Source organism: Vanessa cardui, chromosome 13 (assembly GCF_905220365.1).
Source record: "Vanessa cardui chromosome 13, ilVanCard2.1, whole genome shotgun sequence".
NCBI classification, from domain to species: Eukaryota; Metazoa; Arthropoda; class Insecta; order Lepidoptera; family Nymphalidae; genus Vanessa; species Vanessa cardui.
This window is the reverse complement of record NC_061135.1, coordinates 1,822,895-1,845,094: the sequence shown is the minus strand read 5'-3', so window position 1 is coordinate 1,845,094 and position 22,200 is coordinate 1,822,895. Positions and strand designations below refer to the sequence as shown.

Below are 22,200 nucleotides of genomic sequence, written 5' to 3'. Positions count from 1 at the left end.
CGATGATTCAAAAGTGCTTGTAAAACCTACTTGAACAAAAAATATTTTGCTATTTTTTTTTAATGATTACGTATTGCCTTTACGTACTTCAACGTTCGAAATTCAAACCTAAAATTAAAAAAAGAGGTTTTAAAATAACCTTTGCTACACCATTACTAGGAATTAGAAAACTGAGAAGTCGATACTTCAGTGGAATTCCCATTTATCGTCCCTAATGGGAAGACGGATCCGCAGTACGGCTAACTAACAGTGCGGCGATATGGGAATATCCTCTTTGACTTGTATTATAATTTCAAGAATTGAGTTCAATCAGCCACAAAGAGCAATTTTTTTCTGTAGAAAAAAAGTCAAAACATTACTTTTACTTTTACGTATTCGTCATTCGAAATAATTATTAAGACTTAAATATATTATACACTTAAATATATTTAGATAACATATTGTATAATATTAGAATAAATATTTTGTCGCTTACTACGTTTTATGTGGTACCGTCATTACTTCTGATTTTTCATAACACAAGTGCTTTAGCTATTTACATTGAGATTGAAGAATGTATGTGATGTTGTTCAATACTTATTAATTTTCGCGTACGATTATATCTCAAACAAAATCGAAATCAAAATAAACTTTATTTGAGTGGACTTTTACAACTTTTGAATCGTCATTTAACAATTAAGTGAAACTACCACCGGTTCGGAAAGTAGATTCTACCGAGAAGTACCGGCAAGCAACTCAGTAGTTACTCTTTTTCAACATTTAAAAAATACAATCATATTAGTGAAAACCAATATATATGAGTATGTAATGTATCCTGCCTGGGAGTCAACAGTCAAAACGCTATTTTACGGTTATTTAAAACATATATGTATTATATACATACGTCTGTGTCTGTTACATAAATCAACCAATATCAAATCGAATTGTTTCCAATCAGAAGTCATGTTTTAAACACAAATAATTATTATGTAGTAACGAAAAACTATCACAAACTAGCGACTGTAATGCTGATACTAAATATACTACAGATTTTTTCTTGTTTCTTTACTATATTGTACACGTATTACATACAAAAACCTTCCCCTCAAATCACTCTATCTAGTAAAAAAGACCGCATCAAAGTCCGCTGTGTAATTTCATTCATACATAGGGACAGAGGGCGGTAAGCGATTTTGTTTTACACTATGTAATGATAATATGTACATATTATGTTTACGGCATATTAGATCGATTATCAAGGCAGTGAAAAGGACGCGGTCATATGAGGTGATTAATACATTTTGGTTAATCTTATTACCCCCGGCAATTTATTTTGTGGTAATGCTAGCTCAAATATTATAACAATTTTTGTTTGAGAAAATATTAGTTCTCTACATAGGATATATTGCTCGAATTTTGTCATTGTGGTTATCCGGTGAAATAAATATGGATAAAAAAAATGTAAGTAAACAGTAAAATAAAGTAAAGTAACATCCCGTAAATTTCCCACTGCTGGGATTAGGCCTCCTCTTCCATTAAGGAGAGGGTTGGAAACATATTCCCACCACGCTGTTCCAATGCGGTTTGGTGGAATGCACATGTAGCAGAATTTCGATGAAATTATACACATGCAGGTTTCCTCACGATGTTTTCCTTCACCGCCGAGCACGAGATGAATTATAAACACAAATTATGCACATATGTATAGTGGTGCGTGCCTGGATTTGAACTCGCAATCATCGGTTAAGATGCACGCGTTCTAACCACTGGGCCATCTCAGATAAAATATGTAGCATATCCAATATAATGTTTTTCACTGGCGTCGACTAGCGTGCGATGCTGATAAGTTTGTTTTTTTTGTTTTTATGGAATAGGTTGGCGGACGAGCATATGGGCCACCTGATGGTAAGTGGTCACCATCACCCATAGACAATGACGCTGTAAGAAATATTAACTATTCCTTACATCGTCAATGTGCCACCAACCTTGGGAACTAAGATGTCATGTCCCTTGTGCCTGTAGTTACACTGGCTCACTCACCCTTCAAACCGGAACACAACAATACTGAGTACTGTTATTTGGCGGTAGAATAACTGGTGAGTGGGTGGTACCTACCCAGACGGGCTTGCACAGAGCCCTACCACAAAAGTAAACATATATGTAAACATAAAGTATACTACAGATTTTATCTTGTTTTCTATATTTTCCATACAATACAAAAGAACTTTCTCTCGAATCATATATAATAAGTCAAACCTTTAAATTTTCAAAAACTACGTATAGAACAAACTAAACCAAGTCTACTTCCTTTTTTATATCAACATATACTATAAAACAAATTCACGGTCTGTCTCTTTCTGTATCTCAACTAAATCCTTCAAAACCGTGCAATGAGTACTTCGATATCATTCGATACTAAACTAATACTAAGTTTCAAAATTAAAAACAGCAGCTCTCATCTGGAATGTATACTGCATCATCGACCCCAAAACAATGTAATTATATTCAAATTTCGAACTCACACGTACATAATCGTTCTATATTATTTATATCAAAAGTATTGTGCTAATGATATTAATATTAAACAAATTAGATCGAAATTTGGTTTGGATGCAATTTATTCTGCCCACATTATTAACTTTCTATTTGGTGTCGAACACTCGAATAGAATTTATTTTGAAACGCACACACACTCACACCTTCGTCAGTTTTCAAATTCATTCCTTTATAAAGTTTTAAACTCTTAGTAATATATTATTCTCGTTCGGTAACGCAATCTGTGTTACCGAATGAGAATAACACTCATATTAAGCACACGAAAAAGGTGGCGAACCTTTTCTTACTCCGACTGTACACTCATACTTTACATAGGTATGCTTGGTGGTAGGGCTTAGTGCAAGACCGTCTGGGTAGGTACCATCCACTCATCAGTTATTTTACCGCCAAATAACAGTACTTAGTATTGTTGTGTTCCGGTCTGAAGGGTGAGTGAGCCAGGCACAAAGGACATAACATCTTAGTTCCCAAGGTTGGTGGCACATTGACGATGTAAGGAACAGTTAATATTTCTTACAGCGTCTTTGTCTATGGGCGATAGTGACCACTTACCATCACGTGGCCTATATGCTCGTCCGCCAAGCCATTCCATAAAAAAAAGAAAAAAAATATTTTTATCTCTGGATTTAATACACATATATATAGAATAGTTACAAAAACTTTCAAATCAGAGCGATTAGTTTTTATACTATATATACGTGGTAAATAAGCAGAAGGCTCATCTGATGGAAAGTAAGATGTGAGGGGACATCGGTTGGGCGTCGTTTGAACTTGACCTATATATTTACGGTCATTAATCTTTCGCGAAGCTCAGTATTCGGTGACTAGTGAGTACGCTGTGGCATGTGTGGGTAAAGTATGGAGCGATTGTGAATCTATGTGTATGGTGTGTCTACAAATATAGCCAAACAAAGCATCCGTTAACTCAATTATAACTTTACAATGTTACATTAACAAGAAATGTGTCAGTTAAATTGTATGTTTTAGAGAGCTTAATCTTATAAAATAATACATTAGCGTGCACGAGTAAGTGCGCAAATATAGTTTCATTCTCTAATTCCTCATTATCATAATTCTATGAGACGGTAAATTTGACATAAAGAACTTTGAAGATTAGCGGCTTTCCGTGTTATCCAAGGCACGGGATTGTACAAACTTTCAACTTTCAGAAATCAGTTATTCTTACTTAGATTTTTTGGGTAAAAGAACCCAATAGCGCTGTATGAGATGGACTTGGTTCTTGAAACTCAGAGACAGGCTATTTATATCTGTAGTAATATTTTAAATGCGGACGTAACTCGATCTATTAGTAAGGCTTTCACGACTACACTGAGAATTGATTTTAATGAAATTTGTTACGAAGCAAACTTGAACCCAAAGGACGGAAGTAGGCTCCTTTTTATTTCACCCCTCATCTAACTAAAATTGGGGATGAATATAGTATACAGTTTTAGTTCTGTAAGGTCATTATTGTTTCACATATATTTATGTTATAGGTGGCAAACGAGCAGGAGGCTCACTTAATGGAAAGTGACTACCACCGCCCATGGACATCTGCAGCTCCAGGGGGCTAGCAGGTGCGTTGCCGGCCTGGAAATTATTATGAGTAGGTGAAAGACAAATGGAATTGATGGTGTTCACCACTACTCAAATCGCCAATCCGTCACCAAATTTAGTTCACTTATTCATTAAATCAGATCACAGCAATAGTAGCTACTCTTGGGCGGTAGAACGATTAAAATTGACGGTACCTTACCAGGCGGTTTTACACACAGCCTTAACAAGTTAAACTTTCAACGTAAAATTAACCATTTTTTTAAGTAACAAGTTTTCATTAGTACGTTCAAACAAGCAGCAAAGTTACGTTAAAAGTATATTAGCAAAATACGCTACTTGCCTGAACTTCCAAGTTGGGGTTAATTGGCTAGAGAAAATTGCAAATTAAGCTCGTTTCTGCCGCCATTTTATCAACAAATCCTACCTTTCCCTCTGTGATTGCTTATTTTGCTGCAGATATTGGCCGTAAGGATGTCTGTTCTATTTTATTAAAAACTATTGACCTACCCCGGCTTCGCACAGGTGCAATACTGATACTAAATATACTACAGAGTTATTGTTTATTTACGAAATCATATTACAGACTTATAAAATGATTATCAGTGTTTCCTCAATATATTGTACACGACAATAAATGGGAAGCGACTTTGTTTTATACTATGTAAGGTTAATGAAAATGATACGTTTTCAGATATAAATTGATAATGGGCTTACAATAAAGATGTTAATTTATTCATTATTACAGCACCACCTAACTCATGTCCTAGGAACTCATATCCTGGAAATTATCATTTACGCTGTTCGTTCCCTGGAAGAGATGGCTGTGTTGTGATAAGTTACCAAAATTATATTTATATTGATATATGATATTATAATTATATATGATAATGTTCTCCTAATTGACGTGAGCTATACAGGATATATTATAAAATGAGACCGCACGGAAGCACTCTTATAATTCGCTGGCGATTCAAGTCGACGTGAAATCATTCGTGCGTAGGTCTAAAGTTTAAGTGCTTTCCGAGTTGACAGACTCTCTTCTAGATTCCTACTGCGAAATTCTCGACATAAAAGCCATTACCTTTTAATGGTCCAATCCGGGCTTTGAATCATGGACCTCGGGATCAGTGCTCTAAAAACCTACAAGACCATCTTGACACAATAGAAAGGCGTGAGTGCAATGACGAACATCGTTTTGTTAAATTCCTAAGCTGACGCGTAATATAATTATATATAATTTGACGCTTGAAGTCTTATATTTACTAGTGTAATTCGAAGTTTCAATGTGGGCTAACTGAAACTCGAGTAACATGAGTAAGACCATGTATGTAAGCCTTGATATGTTCACACATCAATAATTTATATTACATATCTAGTATTATATCTATTGGTGAATACTTATAAATTAATAAATAAGATCAAGCAAATTCCAAAAATTCCAAATCGGTTCATAAATGTCGGATTTCGGTGGTAACAAACATTCTTCATTCTTCGAGATGGCCCAGTGGTTAGAACGCGTTCATCTTAACCGATAATTTGTCTTTATAATTCATCTCGTGCTCAGCGGTGAAGGAAAACATCGTGAGGAAACCTGCATGTGACAAATTTCATAGGAATTCTGCCACATGTGTATTCACACACACCAACCCGCATTGGAACAGCGTGGTGGAATATGTTCCAAACCTTCTCCTCAAAGGGAGAGGAGGCCTTTAGCCCAGCAGTGGGAATTTACAGGCTGTTGTTGTAAACTTTCTTGAAATACCGATTTGGCTGTACCTTCCAAGTGACCTCACGTTAAGTAATATAAAAAAAAGATCTTTTTATAAATCTTTGGATAATTACTTCACTTCGTTGTATATTTATAAATTAGTTGATTATAACTTACCACTTAGTTCGTTGCTGCTTCGTCGTATCTCGCAAAATATGCACACATAGCATACGGTGATGATCAGAAGTGGTAGGAAGTACATCGCGCAGAGGCAGAACACGTTGTACGCGACCTCGAGACGAGCGTTCGCGAATGCGTCGAACGAAACGCACTGCTCAAATCCTACAATGTAGGGATGGTGCATCACTCGGAACACTGCGCTCTGTGAACAGAAAGTTTTAATTTAGTCACAAAATAACCGTTCCATTTGGGTATAACGACCACTTCGCATACTAGCAAAATATGAATAATTTAAACTTGAAAATTATATTATAAATAACACACAGCCACAATATATTGTTGTGTGCGTAAAGTAAGTTAATGTGAATTGTGAAATTTATTCAGAGCTGAGTTGCCCCAAGGAGTTAGAACGCGTGCTTCTTAATCGATGATGTCGGATTCAAACCCAGGCAAGCACCACTATATGTATGTGCTTAATTTGTGTTTATAATTCATCTCGTGCTCGGCGGTGAAGGAAAACATCGTGAGGAAACCTGCATGTGTCTAATTTCAACGAAATTCTGCCACATGTGCATTCCACCAACCCGTATTTAACAGTGTGGTGGAATATGTTCCAAACCCTCTCCTCAATGGAAGAGGAGGCCATTAGCCCAGCAGTGGGAAATTTACAGGCTGTTACTATTCAGTTTTGTTTATTCCTATCTGTTCAATGATTCACTCATTTGGGTTAGTATACTATTCAACAAAATTTTGATTTCGTAATAAAATGATATCGAATTTAAATTACAAATTAACTGCATATAAAATATTTCCTGTTGTTTCATATTATAAAAATAAATCCGCAGCCTAACGAGAGCTTCACGTTTTATTTAAATTCAGACATCCTTTGAAAAACTTATACTGGGAAAACAATTTTACAACAAAAATATTTTTAATGTTTTAATGTATAAGCTATTCTGTTAATAAAAAAATGTATATATTTTATATTAAAAAATATTATTTTATTATTATTTTATATTAAAAATGTATTTATTTGTTTGATAATAAATAATGCATCATTCGATATTTTCTTTATTTATAATTTATTTACTGTAAACATATAAATAAATGAATTTGAATTATCTGACTATAGTTTCAAAACAACTAATATTTTAATATCGCTGTGCTTAATTGATATGAATCAAAATCAAGAGCAGAGATAGCCCAGTGGTTAGAACATCTTAACCAATGATTGCGGGTTCAAACCCAGGTAAGCACCACTGAATTTTCATAAGCTTAATTTGTGCTTGAAATTCTGCTGTCTTTCGATGAAAAATGTTTGTATGAATAATTTATATGTATACAGTCGTGATTGAAGGGTCAGTAAAAGTCTAGTTTTAATGTATAATTTCAACTAAATTCTGCATTTGTGTATAAAATCTAAGCCGCATTGGAATAAGCTGTAAACCTTCTCCTCAAAATAGGAAAGGCCTTAGGCCAGTAGTAAGAAATTTACCCGCTGTTAGAATTTTAATGCGTATAATGAATCAATAAACGGAGTGAATTCAGCATCCCGCATTGAATGAGTATATTGGAATATGCTTTTAAGCTTCTCCTCAAAGGGAGATGATGCCTTAGTCCAGCTAAGTGAAATTTACAGGCTGTTACTTTTATTATTATTAGTAAGAAAAAAAACAAAATATACTATATTCAAGTAGGATTTTATAAGTACTTTTGTATCGTCATGCTACAAATTATACTAAGTGAATCTACCACCGTACCAATTAAGGCATCGCAGGCAGAGAATCGTCAGCTGTATTACAAAGACGCATCTACGTGTGTATTCGTAATTAAGGCAATTAATTAATAGTAATTTAGTCATGTAATTATGTACATACCAATGAAATAACTAATTGAAATCACAAGTGTACTTTAAAAATAAATATGCAATAAAATTAATTAAAATCTATTTGTTTATATTCATGAGAAAGTAACTCTGTATGATAGACAAACAGGCAGAGAGACTGTTGCATTTATTTATATTCTACCTGCGCCCGCGAGCTTATACGCGTTTAAATTTAAACAAAAACAATTATTTTAGCCTAAGTTACTCCTTATTATATCAGTTATCTGCCAATGGAAGTCTCGTCAAAATCGGTCGAGCCGTTCCAGTGATTAGCCGGAACAAACAGATATACAGACAAAAATTGTAAAAAATAAAATAAAATTTGGTATATGTACCGTGTTTACAAAGATATGCATTGAGTAAAAAAGGGCTATTTTAAAATTACAAACAGACACTCCAATTATATTACATGTATAGTGTATTAGTATAGATGGTATTTTTTACTTTTTCTACAGAAGCTAAAGGCTACTTATTCATCATTCAGAATGTGTAGTGTAATAGGGGCGCAATTTTTTAATTCATGACGGCTCTGGCAATGTGAGGATTCGGTAGTATCTTACAGTGCCAATGTACATGCCAGTGACTGGCATCTCATTTTCCAGTTATATAGTTAATGTATGTTTTGCCCAGATCAGGTTTGCATGACGATAAAATATTGCTAGCATTCTTGCCTCGGTATACGATCTGTACATTAAACATTTTTAACTCTTATTTGTATATAATTAAGGCATCCATGTAAATAATTCCTTTGTATATATTTGCATGTCATAAATTTAGTGACATGTTTAATATAAATTATGTATAAGCATATAAATTGAAATTAACAACTACCTACACACACCTACTCTATAAACATATAAAAACAATTTAATATGTCATATTCCGGTATATGACAAATGTATTTATGGAGAAAAAAACTAGAAGTAATTTCCAACGAGATAATATGACAGGATCTCCTATGTATATTTAATGTTTTACTTCAAACAGGATTAAAGTTCGTACATTCAAATATTATGCATAAATATGCAAGAGGGATTTGCGAGAGAAAAATGTTCACATACTATATTATAACTTGCTTTAATATTAAACACTCATAATCTAAATACAAGTTATCCCTTTGAAAGCTTTATTTATTTTGAAACAACTGTATATAAGGTTACTTAGGTTGTTGTTTGTGTTTGATAAAGGAATCTTTAAGGAAAAGTTTTCGAGTATATTCAACCATAATACGAACGATCACATTTACCACTGTTGGGCAGAGATGACCCAGTGGTTAGAAGGCGTGCATCTTAACCGATGATTGCGGGTTCAAACCCAGGCAAGCACCTCTGAATCATTTGCTTAATTTGTCTTTATAATTCATCTCGTGCTCAGCGGTGAAAGAAAACATCGTAAGAAAACCTGCATGTGACAAATTTCATAGAAATTCTGCCATATGTGTATTCAACTAACCCGCATTGGAACAGCATGGTGGAATATGTTCCAAGCCTTCTCCTTAAAGGGAGAGGAGGCCTTTAGCCCAGCAGTGGGAATTTACAGGCTGTTGTTGTTGTTGAGCATGAGATGAATAAAATATAGTATGAATAGAAATTGCAGTGGTCACGCCGGATCCAATCCATTAGGCACCCACAAAAAACATCAAAATTGCTTCAGCCTAAGAAGTTCATTAACACATATACGGGATAATTAAAATAAGTTATAAGAATTTTAATAGTATCTTTAAAATTAGTTTTATGTCTTATATTTTTAATGGCCAAATTTTTTTTTAAATATTTAGATATCCGTTATTCTGAATCACAACAGTTATTATAGTATGGTAAAATAGTTGACTAACAGTTTACTTATAAGTAAAGAAATTTCATTTTAAACGACGACGAACATACAAGACGAATATACATGTAACTTCGGACTCAGATTTTAGCAAGAGTAAGCAATGTTTTATGTACCTTGAACCTGCCTGTAAACTAGCCGCCGGTCCAAGTTTATACAAATAATTTACTAGCAGAAACATTTTGTTACTTGGAAAATAACTAACGTGGGTACTTGCTCTACTAGGCTTAAACTAGGGCTTGTACTTTTGTTTAGTTTGGAGAGAATGACAAAACGATTTCTTTTTTATGAGACTTTAAAAAATGAGGTTCTTTGTTCAACGGAATACGTATGTTTGAATAATTGTTGATCCGTTTTGGATGAATTTTCATTACTCAATATATATCTTTCTTATATCAGGACCTTACGAAGATCTTACAGACCGACAATGGAACTTTTCAATCGTACGTGTTATTTTCATCACACAATTTTTAGAGGTAAACAGTTTTTGGTATACAAATAGTTTCGAAATTAATAACAATCTGTTGAATAACGCCAAGTTTTGCGTAAGTATTCTTTGTGTTGGGGTATAAAATGGCGGACGAGCATATGGGCCACCTGATGGTAAGTGGCCAGCAGCGCCAATAGAAGTTTACGCTGTTAGAATTATTAACCATTCCTTAAATCGTCATTGCGCTACTAACCTTGGGAACTAAGATGTTGTCCCTTGTGGCCATAGTTACACTGGCTCACTCACTCTTCATACAGGAACAGAACAATACTGAGTACTAATGTAACACGGTAGAATATCTGATGTGGTACCTACCCAGATGGACTTGCAAAAAGCCCTACCATCATGTAAACTGTTTTAATAGTTTACGAATTCTTGCAAAGCACTTTATGAATATAAAATATTACAAATTATCCGTCCAAATAAAAACTAGTTTGTGCTTGATAAAGATAAAGGACGCGAGTAGCCCAAAAAAATCGAAACTACGACTATTAAACTCTCTTCAAGCAACACCAGCCTGTAAATTCCCACTGCTGGGCTAAAGGCCTCCTTTGAGGTTGAGAAGGTTTGGAACATATTCCACCACGCTGTTCCAATGCGGGTTGGTGGAATACACATGTGGCAGAATTTCTATGAAATTTGTCACATGCAGGTTTCCTCACGATGTTTTCCTTCACCGCTGAGCACGAGATGAATTATAAAGACAAATTAAGCACATGAATTAACGGTGCTTGCCTGGTTTTGAACCCGCAATCATCGGTTAAGATGCACGCGTTCTAACCGCTGGGCCATCTCGACTCAATATATACGCTCTTGATGACTTGAAATACATTAAAGATAAGCTCTTCTTTTGATTTGCATACACGTGAAACATTTAACACCTACGGAACGCTGTGCCTACAATCCTGAATAATACAGTTACTGACCGCCAGGCGATATCGGAAGTGAGATATGAAACCTAAACGGCTTAGAAACGTCGAAGCAATGTTGGAAACGAAAATATTCGTGACATATGATCTTTTGATGTTTGTTGAAAAATGTTTATGTAGCCTAAAACAACAAACGACGCTGATATTGAACAGAAGAATAAATATATTGAGGGTTGTTGCGTTGGCACGGAATCATGGTTGGTTAAATTTAAGTTGAAGAATATTACATAGCCATATCTATACATATAATAAAATTGGAGTGTCTTTTTGTGATATTAAAATAGCCCTCTTTTACTCAATTCATACGTTTGTATACACGATACTTATACCAAAAAAAAATTTAACAATTTTTGTCGGCCCGTCTGTCTATCTGTTAGTTCTGCTAATTTCTGAAACGCCTGAACTGATTTTGATGAGACTTTCACTGGAAGATAACTGATATAATAAAGAGTTATACCAGATTATATATATTTGTTACATTCGGAGGCGTGCAAGGTCGGGGGCATAGCTAGTCATAAATAAAATTAGATATCTAGATTATTTTAACCGGATTAGCGAAGTTGCAAATGAAAACCTGTTTTCTGATTAAGCAGTAAATAGTTTTGGGGCTAAATTTATTATTATTCAAGAGTACCTCGTTAGTCTTGAGGCTAGATAAAATACCCCAGATCTCTAAATCTATTTAAAGCTTAACACTAGGTTAGACCGCTATAATAATCTTGACACTTTCTGTCCCAAAAATTTCAATATCAGTTGGACCTATACCGTCCATTGGGGAGTACGTACGTTCTTTCTGCACCTAAACTCTTTAATTGTGATTGTAATTACACACACACATGTGGACGAAAATAAGTACTGCGTAGATGGTTAATCTGCGTTAAGAATGGCTACGGAGGTGGAAATCGTTAGTACGTATGACATAATTATTATTCATCTTTATAAGAAACAAATATATGTATGTTTGTTGTAAATACAATACATACAATAATTAACTTCAAAGATAATCTACATATGTACCTTTACAGATAATTACGTGGTATTTAGTTTAAAAAAATATTACGTTATTTGTAGTATGTTATTCCTTTTATTAAATTTATTGTAAATTACATCATATTACACTTAAGATGCTGAGTTCATATCAAGAACTTTGTGATCAATTTTCAACTTAGTTTTAAAATTTAATTATATTAAATTCACAGATTCAGAGATTCAAAGTAGATAATACATATATATAAGTATCAGTTTTAATTTCAGCAGAAACAGATTATTTGATTACTTATTATTTTCGGTTTCTTGATTGAAAAGTCTTAGTTCAGAATCTAAAGTCTAAAGAATCTAAATTCCACGAAGGGCTCCCAAAGAAATGCCCATGAGTATTCTTTATTTATACATTAGACCTTCATTCGTCAAATCTTTTCTTGAGATTGTCTTTCCAAATTTACCCTAACTTTTACCCAATTTGTCTTGCTTATTTCTAACCGCCGAGTATAATGTATCCTAAGAACTCGTATCGTAGAATGGCATATAATATTAACATAAAAAAACAATAGCAGCCTCTAATTGTCCGACTGATAGGGTAAGGCATCTTCTCCAGTTGAGGAGAGAAGGTTGTGAGCATATTCTCATATAAGGATTGGTGGATAAACGTGAGGCAGAATTTGTTTGACTTCCCACTGGTCCATCTCTGCTCTAGAATGGTATATAGATAAAAAATAAATCTAGGTATATGACTGAGCACCCATCTCTTTTACCGCTATCTGAAACGGATAAATAAAATTTATCTAAATTTACTAACCTGAGGTAAGCTGCATCCTAAAGCGAAGATCCAAGCGGCGTACAACATTTGCTTACTTCTTCTCCTTGCAACAGATAGCTTCAAAGGGTACAGGACGGCGAAGAATCTGCAAGAGAGTTTATTTCAGTCAATATAAGGATCAAATTTTTTTTATGGTATATGTTGGTGGACGAGCATACGGGTCACCTGATGGTAAGTGGTCACCATCACCCATAGACAATGACGCTGTAAGAAATATTAACTATTTCTTACATCATCAATGTGCTACTAACCTTGGGAACTTAGATGTTATGTCCCTTGTGCCTGTAGTTACACTGGCTCACTCACCCTTCAGACCGGAACACAACAGATGAGTGATGATGATGAGTGGGTGGTACCTACCTAGACGGGCTTGCACAAAGCCCTACCACCAAGTAAATTTAGGATTTTGCTTTGGATAGTAATCGGAGAATGTGGCACTAGTTAAACATTCAACTTCGAACACTAGTTGTTTTAAATATGAGACAACATCACATACATCACTCTGATCCCAATATAAGTAGCTAAAGCACTTGAGTTATGGAAATCAGAAGTAACGACGGTGCCACAAACACCCAGAACCAAGCCAACATAGCAAACTAATTATAATCTACATCGACTCGGCTGGGAATCGAACCCGGGACCTCGGAGTGGCGTATCCATGAAAACCGGTGTAAACACCACTCGACCAGAGGTCAACAAGTGTTTTAAATACATTACATAATTTATATTACCTAGACAGTGGTTTATGCATCGCTTTATTTCCTCCTAAGATGTTATATCATGTGGTTAGTATGACACCAGCTCACTCACCCTTCAAACCGTAATAGCAATATAGAGTATTGATGAGTGGGTGGAAGCCACCCTGCCTACCACAGTGCTAAGGGCTAATATCCTACACAATATAAGGTTTGATAAGGAAAACAACGACCGCGTAACAATGTAAAAACACTGAAGCTTATAAAAATTGACAGATTTGCATGTTGAATTATTATCGGACCGGTTGAAACGAAGTTACGCTATATAGTATGTATTAAGTAACAACTACAATAAGTTAATAACTATTGAAAATAATTGAATGATAATGACAAAATTGTAGATGATTAATTTTTAAGTGCTTAATTTTTGTTTATAATTCATCTGAATAATATATTTTAATGCTATGTAAAATATTATATTTTCATGTTCCCTATTTAGACACATGCAGGTATATATAGGGAACATGAAAATATAATATTTATGAAAATGTTAAAAAAAAATATAAAAGACCTGGGCGACTGCAAGGTTTATATTGGATATAATTTTGTTTTTTAACAATAATTACGAATTAGAGTAACGTGAAACGGAACATATTTCAAAACACTGACACTTAACACTTAGCGGTCAGTGACGTCACTCCTGTTATAACTACTTCTTTGAGGTTATAGTTTTAAAGAGTGAACATTGAAACGAAAATTAATTGCGTTGTTCGAATCAGAATGGAAGTTAGGTTTGTCAAGGCAGACTACAGATTCCTCTTTTCAGCTTGAAACCACTTTTATCTCAATATTGTGTCAGAAGGTTCAGTCAAAAACCCATTAATTTGAAAACTTTGTTGAAGTAGATCAACACATTGGCACGAAATATACGTGAACAAAGCTTTTATTCGGGGTTTCGATTCGTTCGTTTTCAAATTTTACAAAAAAGTATCTCAAAGATCGGGAATGAATGCATAAGTATGAAAACCAGTGAGGAAAAATGCGATCAGTGGACCAGTGACAGACAGAAGTGACGTCATAAATTGACATTTGGAAACAGCATTTTATGCAGTAAAATACAGTGTTTTACATTTTTAATATACTTGTGGTCTATCCTTTATGGAGTTTTTTAAAATAAACACAAAAATAAAAATAATAATATAACTTCCACATTTTAAAGAAGTTCTGCAACACGTGTATTCTCCAACCCGCATTGGAGCAGCGAGGTGAATTATGCTCCTATTCTTCTCCTCGAAAAGGAGTATTAGCCCAGGAAATAGGCTACAGGCTTACAGCCTGGAATGTAAATAATGACGAAATTTTTATTAAAAATCATGTGCCAATTAAAACCATCTATAAGTTCTCATCTCAAATAAGTTTAAACAATTTTATATGAATAATAATAATATATAGGGAAAGTTGGCCTGCATTGAGCTTTTTTGGCTTTTACGTGACGATTTCTGACAGTTCACTCCTCTACTTTATGTAAAAGAACTTATTTCCTAAAATAGACTGCGTTGCTGTCTGAAAATAAAAATATACAACCTCATCGAAACTACTAACTTCGTCTATCAGTATGAGACCATGCCAATCGAAGAGGAATCGTCCGTAAATGATTGTAGATTATTATTTCTCATTTCTCCATTTAATAAAAGTTTTTCATGGGCCCTTGTATAAAGTAATATAAAGATATATTCAATAATATTAAACTGTATTTCGTGAGATTAACGAAATAATAGTTTTATGAAATCAAACGATGGAAAATTAATATGCTTATCTACATAACGTACATATTTGTGTATAATCTGAAATCAAATGTAATTTGAATTTCGCTCAGATGTTTTTTGTGAAATATATAATCCTTATTATTCTTTAATATAAATGTGGGAAACCACCACGTTCAAAAGCGAACATCAAAAGCACTTTACAAACAAATTAAAAGTAATTATGATCAAATTTAAACGAATGCTTTGTATGGTTTCAACGTTTATGACAAATTAAATTAATTAAATAACATTTCAGCTCGAGATGATTCAGTGGTTTGAATAGGTGAGTCTAAACTAGGAGCGTTGTACTTTTGTCTTTTTTTATGACGAAGTAACGACGGCCATGAGCCACCTCATAGTAAGTGGTATCCACAGTCCACAGACAAAGGCACTGTAAGAAATATTAACTATTCCATACATCCGATGCGCCGCTAACATTGGGAACTAAGATGGTATTTCCCTTGTACTTGTAGTAACGTGACTTACTATATTAATATTAATTTAAATAATTGTATTTAACTAACATTAATTTGTATTTTTTAAATGCTAAAAAACAGTAACTACTGAGTTACTTGCCGGTTCTTCTCGGTAGAGTATACTTTCCGAACTGGTGGTAGCTTCACTTAATTGTAAAATGACGATTCAAAAATGTTTGTGGGGTCCTGCTTGAATAAAGTTTATTTTGATTTGATTTGATTAAATCCATACGTCCCCGATGCGCCGTTATCCTTGTTAACTAAGATAACCTTGTGCCTGTAGTAACGTGGCTTACTAATCCTTCAAACAGGAACACAACAATAGTGAGTACTGTGTGTGGGTTGTTCTAAACAAAATACGAGAATTCAAACTATTATATATCATGTATACATACATTAGTTAATGTTATTGTTCTCACTAGATAATCAAAGGTGAAGACTCTTTGTTGATGATTAAATTAATGAAAGTACAACTAGGATTCTAATACTTATTCAGATAATAAAAGAAGGTGCAAGTGCAGTCGGACTGGTTTAATGAGGGTTTGCGAGCTATGGGAAATACTGCTATATTTTTTAATTGTGACTTAGACGATCGATTTTTTTTCAGCCAAGAGACTAAAGACCTTTTGTGTACATGATGTACGTTCTGAATCAATAAAAGCGTATAATTAATTAAAATCAAGAAATCAAAATAAAACTATATAAACTTTATTCAAGTAGACTTTTACAAGTACTTTTGAATCGTCATTTTACAATTAAGTGAAGCTACCACCGGTTTCGAAAGTAGACTCTACTGAGAAGAACCGGCGAGAAATTCAGAAGTTCTCTTTTTCAACGTTAACGTTCAAAAATATAGAGTCAAAAGTAAAAAGTAATATACGTAATCGAAATACTCAATACCAATTAAGTAATTATTGGTATTTGCCTGATTACGTTAATTTTTCATCTTCGCAACATTGTCACGTGAAAAATTAATGTATAAAAAGGTACCTTTCTTTTTTTGAATTAAAATGTGCTTCATTTAGGTAGACTCTTGCAAGCACTTTTGAATCGTAATTTAACAACGTTAAATTTAATGCAAAGCATATTGTATAAAGTCGCAGTTTTAGTAAAATTGCTCACAATTTCGTCAATTGTTTCAATGAGGCTACTTATATAATTTCAGTTAAAGTAAAATTGCACTTAAATTCCCAATTGTTTCGATAATTTAATACAGGCAACCCACACACATAGAAACGAAGTTGTAAGCGAAAGCTAGATTATAAATTCACTGGACAAATTTATTGACATTCAAAACGATTTTTTCACACCTATAGAACGAGAGAGAACGGCGAGAGTGGTTAGAACGAGTGCATCTTAACCGATGATTGGGGGTTCGAACCCAAGCAAGCACAACTGAATAATCATGAACACACACAACAACAACAGCCTGTAAATTCCCACTGCTGGGATAATAGCCTCCTCTCCCTTTGAGGAGAAGGTTTGGAACATATTCCTCCACGCTGTTCCAATGCGGGTTGGTGGAATACACATGTGGCAGAATTTCAATGAAATTTGTCACAAGCAGGTTTCCTCACGATGTTTTCCTTCACCGCTGAGCACGAGATGAATTATAAAGACAAATTAAGCACATAATTCAGCGGTGCTTGCCTGGGTTTGAACCCGCAATCATCGGTTAAGATGCACGCGTTTTACCACTGGGCCATCTCGACTCAATTGTTGTTGTTGTTGCCCATAGAAATTAGCCTTGTTAGAATTATTACCCATCCCTAACTTTCCCAATGCGCAACTAACCTTTTGAACTAAGATGTTATAGCCCTTGTTCCTGTAGTTACACTGGCTCTTCCAACCTTTAAATCGGAACAGAACAATACCAAGTAATGCTGCTCACTAAGCTGAATATCTGATAAGTGCTAATTATAACGATTTAGATACGTTCGCAATTCTATCAGTAACCGCAACCCGATCGTTGTGTTAGTACAATAGGAAATGGTAAACCAGTTACGATTACGTTTCGATCACGACGAATTGTCGATCTATTGGTTAGATACAGTGAATCGATCCCTTGGCTCACTCACCGTTCATAACAAATCACCAAAATCAAAATATACTTTATTCAAGTAGGCTTTTGATTAGTCATTTAATAATGATGTTAAGTAAAGTTACCGGTTCGAAATGTGAATTAATTTACCGAGAAGAAGCGGCAAAAACTCAGTAAGTTACTTTTTTCTACATTTAAAAAACAGTCATGTTAGTAAAATACAATGATATATACATATATAAGCAAGCATTAACTCCAAGCTTTCTAATCGTATATATAATCTTGTATTGAATAATATAGGTTGTTAACCAATGTATTTTTTACAAGTGATTTGAATTTATGATACGGCAAAGTTAAATGTATCTGCGGAATTTTATTATCAAAACGAATACCTTGCCCCAAGAAGAATATATTGACTTTGCGGAGTCGGAAAATTGGCTTCATTAGCTTATTTCTTGTGCACATACAATGCTTTGACAGATTTTACTAAAGTGATCAATCTTACTATGACTGTACATACCTACAAAGTATCATTATAATCTATACATATAAAAAAATTGGAGTGTCTGTTTGTAATATTATAAATTTTTATAAATAAAAAAAACCGCCTTCAAAAATGAACTAAAAAGAAAAAAATAATCAGTTACATCCATATCCAATTAACGATTTTTTAATCACCTATCAAAGTCGGTGCCGACATTGCTAATATAGGTACATAATACATACATACAAAAACTAAATCTATTTATTTTATAGATGACACCATTAGACAAACCCTACTATCGATACAAATTAAATGATTTCAATATAGGAATTTATTTACTTTGTTGGCACCGACTTCAAAAGGTGATTAAAAAATCGTAAATTGGATATGGATGTAACTGATTATTTTTTTCTTTTTAGTTCATTTTTGAAGGCGGTTTTTTTTTATTTATAAAAATTTATTTACTGCTTTTCAGTGTTGTTTTGTTATTTATAATTACAATTGGTAGTGTTTATCATTCACTTTATTATACTCAGTACATTTCGGCTTTCGACTCTAAACATAACTCAGTCCCGTTTCAATACGATGTGGACTGCAACTCAAATTAAGCGTTACCTAAGTTACAATAGCCTAATGTTAACTGCTCATCGCCAATTAGACAATACCATTAATCGTTGCCGTTAATCATTGAGGAATTCTCCGGGTAATCCACCATCAGCTAGACTTCATCATAGGCATGTTTACTAACATCAATTGCTTGACGACTATCTTAAAGAAATAGAACTAAACCCGTAAAATAGTTACTTACTAATAGGTTCTGATTACCAGTTGTGGTCTTCATCATCAGTTCCACTTCATCAAATGTCACTTTTCGTGAGCATATGACCAAGGCACTTTGAATAAAAACAAAATCACTATAGGTGTGCCTATAAAATTTGTGGAGTTCCCTCGATTTCGCCAGGATCCCATCATCAGATCCTGATCTCCTGACAATGGGACCACCTGTAAAACATGCCCTTTCAAACAAAAAAAGAATTGTCAAAATCGGCCCAGCCATCTTCGAGTAATTCGGTAACATACATAAAAAATAAAAAAAAGGCCCCGACGAATTGAGAACCTCCTCCTTTTTTTGAAGTCGGTTAAAAATAGCCCTTTTCTACTCATTGCATATATATTCATATACGGTACATAAAACAAACTAACATTTTTTACAATTTTTGTAGGTCCGTCTGTCTGTCTGTCTATTTGTTCCGGCTAATCTCTGGAACAGCTGGACCGATTTTGTCGGGACTTTCACTGGCAGATAACTGATATAATACAATATATTATGAGCCACCGGATACTTATGATTTATCGAGCCTTACAAGGGACCCCTCTGAAACCCATATTTCTATTGGATCCATGTCAATATCTATCGAGATAATTAATAAGTACCTAAAAGCTTTAGATATTACTAAAGGTTATGGTCCAGATGATCTTCCTCCTTTATTTATCAGATCATGTGAAATGTCTCTTACCTATCCAATTTACTTACTATTCAACAAATCTTTGAGTTGCGGTGAAATCCCACTAATTTGGAAAAAATCGTATGTTGTTCCAGTGTTCAAATCAGGTGATAAACACAACGTTCAGAATTATAGACCGATTTCCAAATTATGCGTTTTGGCTAAATTATTTGAGAAAATAATTAACGATCAAATTTTTCCTCTGCTGCGGTCTATAGTTCTTGATCAACAACACGGTTTTATTAGTAAGAAGTCTACTGAAACCAACCTCTGTGAACTTATCCATGAAGTCACTTCAGACATGGATAGAGGGTTCCAAACGGATGTCGTGTATACCGATTTCTCTAAAGCATTTGATAAAATTTCACATAACATATTAATTAACAAGTTAAGAGGAATCGGTATACATGGTGACCTTCTTCGGTGGCTGACATCATACCTTAATAATAGAAGCCAAGCAGTAACCATCAAAGGTTTTTGTTCATCTTTTGCTCCTGTTCCCTCAGGTGTACCTCAGGGGTCTCGCCTCGGTCCTCTTCTTTTTATCTTGTATGTAAATGATATATCAAAAATTATTAAGCATTCCCCAATCCTACTATATGCAGATGATATTAAGCTTTGTAAAAGGATTACGTCTTCTACGGACTGCTTACTTCTTCAAGATGACCTTAATAACCTATGCGCATATTGCAAGAATAATTCTTTATTCTTAAATGTAAGAAAATGCAACATCATTTCCTTCACGAGGAGGCATAGTCTTTTTACACATGAATATTGTCTGAATAATACGATAATAAATCGTGTGACCGAGGTGAGAGACCTAGGGATACATCTCGATCAAAAGCTCACTTTTAAGTCCCATATTAATCTGACGGTAGCAAAAGCATTCCGTGTGCTTGGTTTTGTAATTAGAACTGCTAAGGACTTTAAAAACGTCTCCACACTTGCTCTTTTATTTAATTCCCTCGTGAGACCCATATTAGAATATGGATCCATTGTTTGGAATCCGCACTATAAATTGCACATCAACCGCTTGGAAAGTGTACAAAAGAAGTACTTAAAACACCTGCAGTTTAAATTTGATGACTACACTCATAAGCTCAATAACAGTACTAGTATACTCTCTCTTGCTGATCGTAGAATCGTAAGGGACCAAATGTTTCTGTATAAATTGGTTCGAGGTTTCATAGACTCTCCATACTTGCTAAATTGTGTAAACTTTCGATGTCCCAGGTTAGCTGCTCGTAAACATTTACCGTTTAATGTGCCTTTAACACGAAGTAAATATGCTCAAAACGTTTTTATTAATCGTGCATGTAATAATTATAATGAAAAATTTAATAACATTGATCTGTTTGAAGTAGATAATGCTAATAAATTGAAAGTGAAAATATTGCAATTGCTTAATGATAATAATAATAATGTATAATTTAATAATATAGGTATATAAATTTTTTGTCATTCTTTTAAATCCGTTATAATTTAAAATTGCTGCCTCTATTAATTTACTAATTTAATTTATAATTTTGTATCTTACATAATTGATTTAATGTTTATAATTTTAATGTTTATTATCTTGATAATTGCTTATTGTTTTCAGAGTTTATCTTATAGACAAACTCAGATTAGTTTAATTCTATTAATTATATAAATTATCCTTTAAATTAAAACAAAATTGTAATTGCTGCTATTGTAATTTGTAATATCCTCCTTTTTTTCTTGTTGCTCTAATATTGTATATTAATTTATGAGTGGAAACTTGATTGGCTTGTGATTTAATTTGTATTTGTTAATATTAAGACTTATTGTACTGTTTGTTTCCCAAATAAAATAAAATAAATAAATAAAAATAAAATAAAATATTTTTTTTTGTTATATTCAAAGGCGTTTAAGGTCGCGGGCACAGCTAGTGATATTATAAACTTACTATATCTTATTTCCATATTGTTATAGAGTCTGTGAATAAAATTGTAAGAGTCCTTAAAATACCTTTAACAATTCGTATCCGAATTATTATGGAGGCAACGTATCGTCTTTGAAAGTCATATCACACAGGACTTTAAGAGTTCTTTGCCGGGTGTTAGAGAGACGCATAATAAGATCGTTCTCTGTGAATTTCTTTCGAACTATTTATAGATATTTATCTCAAATAAAAATGCAGCATTCGATATATGAGCCGAGAGCCGAGATGACCCATTGGTTAGAACGCGTGAATCTTAACCGATAATCGCGGGTTCAAACTACTGAATATTTATGTGCTTAAT

At 33.8% G+C, this 22,200-nt stretch overlaps 1 protein-coding gene across 1 annotated transcript in view; it reads right to left on the bottom strand.

The window, feature by feature from the left end:
- LOC124534925 (adipokinetic hormone/corazonin-related peptide receptor variant I-like) overlaps nt 1–22,200 on the bottom strand; it is a 205,682-nt gene that overhangs the window by 107,441 nt on the left and 76,041 nt on the right. Inside the window, exons 3-4 of the mRNA XM_047110968.1 lie at nt 12,910–13,015; nt 5,978–6,182 (exon numbers count right to left, since the gene is read on the bottom strand). Of these exons, the coding sequence (XP_046966924.1) occupies nt 5,978–6,182; nt 12,910–13,015 (311 nt within the window). The remainder of the gene's footprint in view (nt 1–5,977; nt 6,183–12,909; nt 13,016–22,200) is intronic.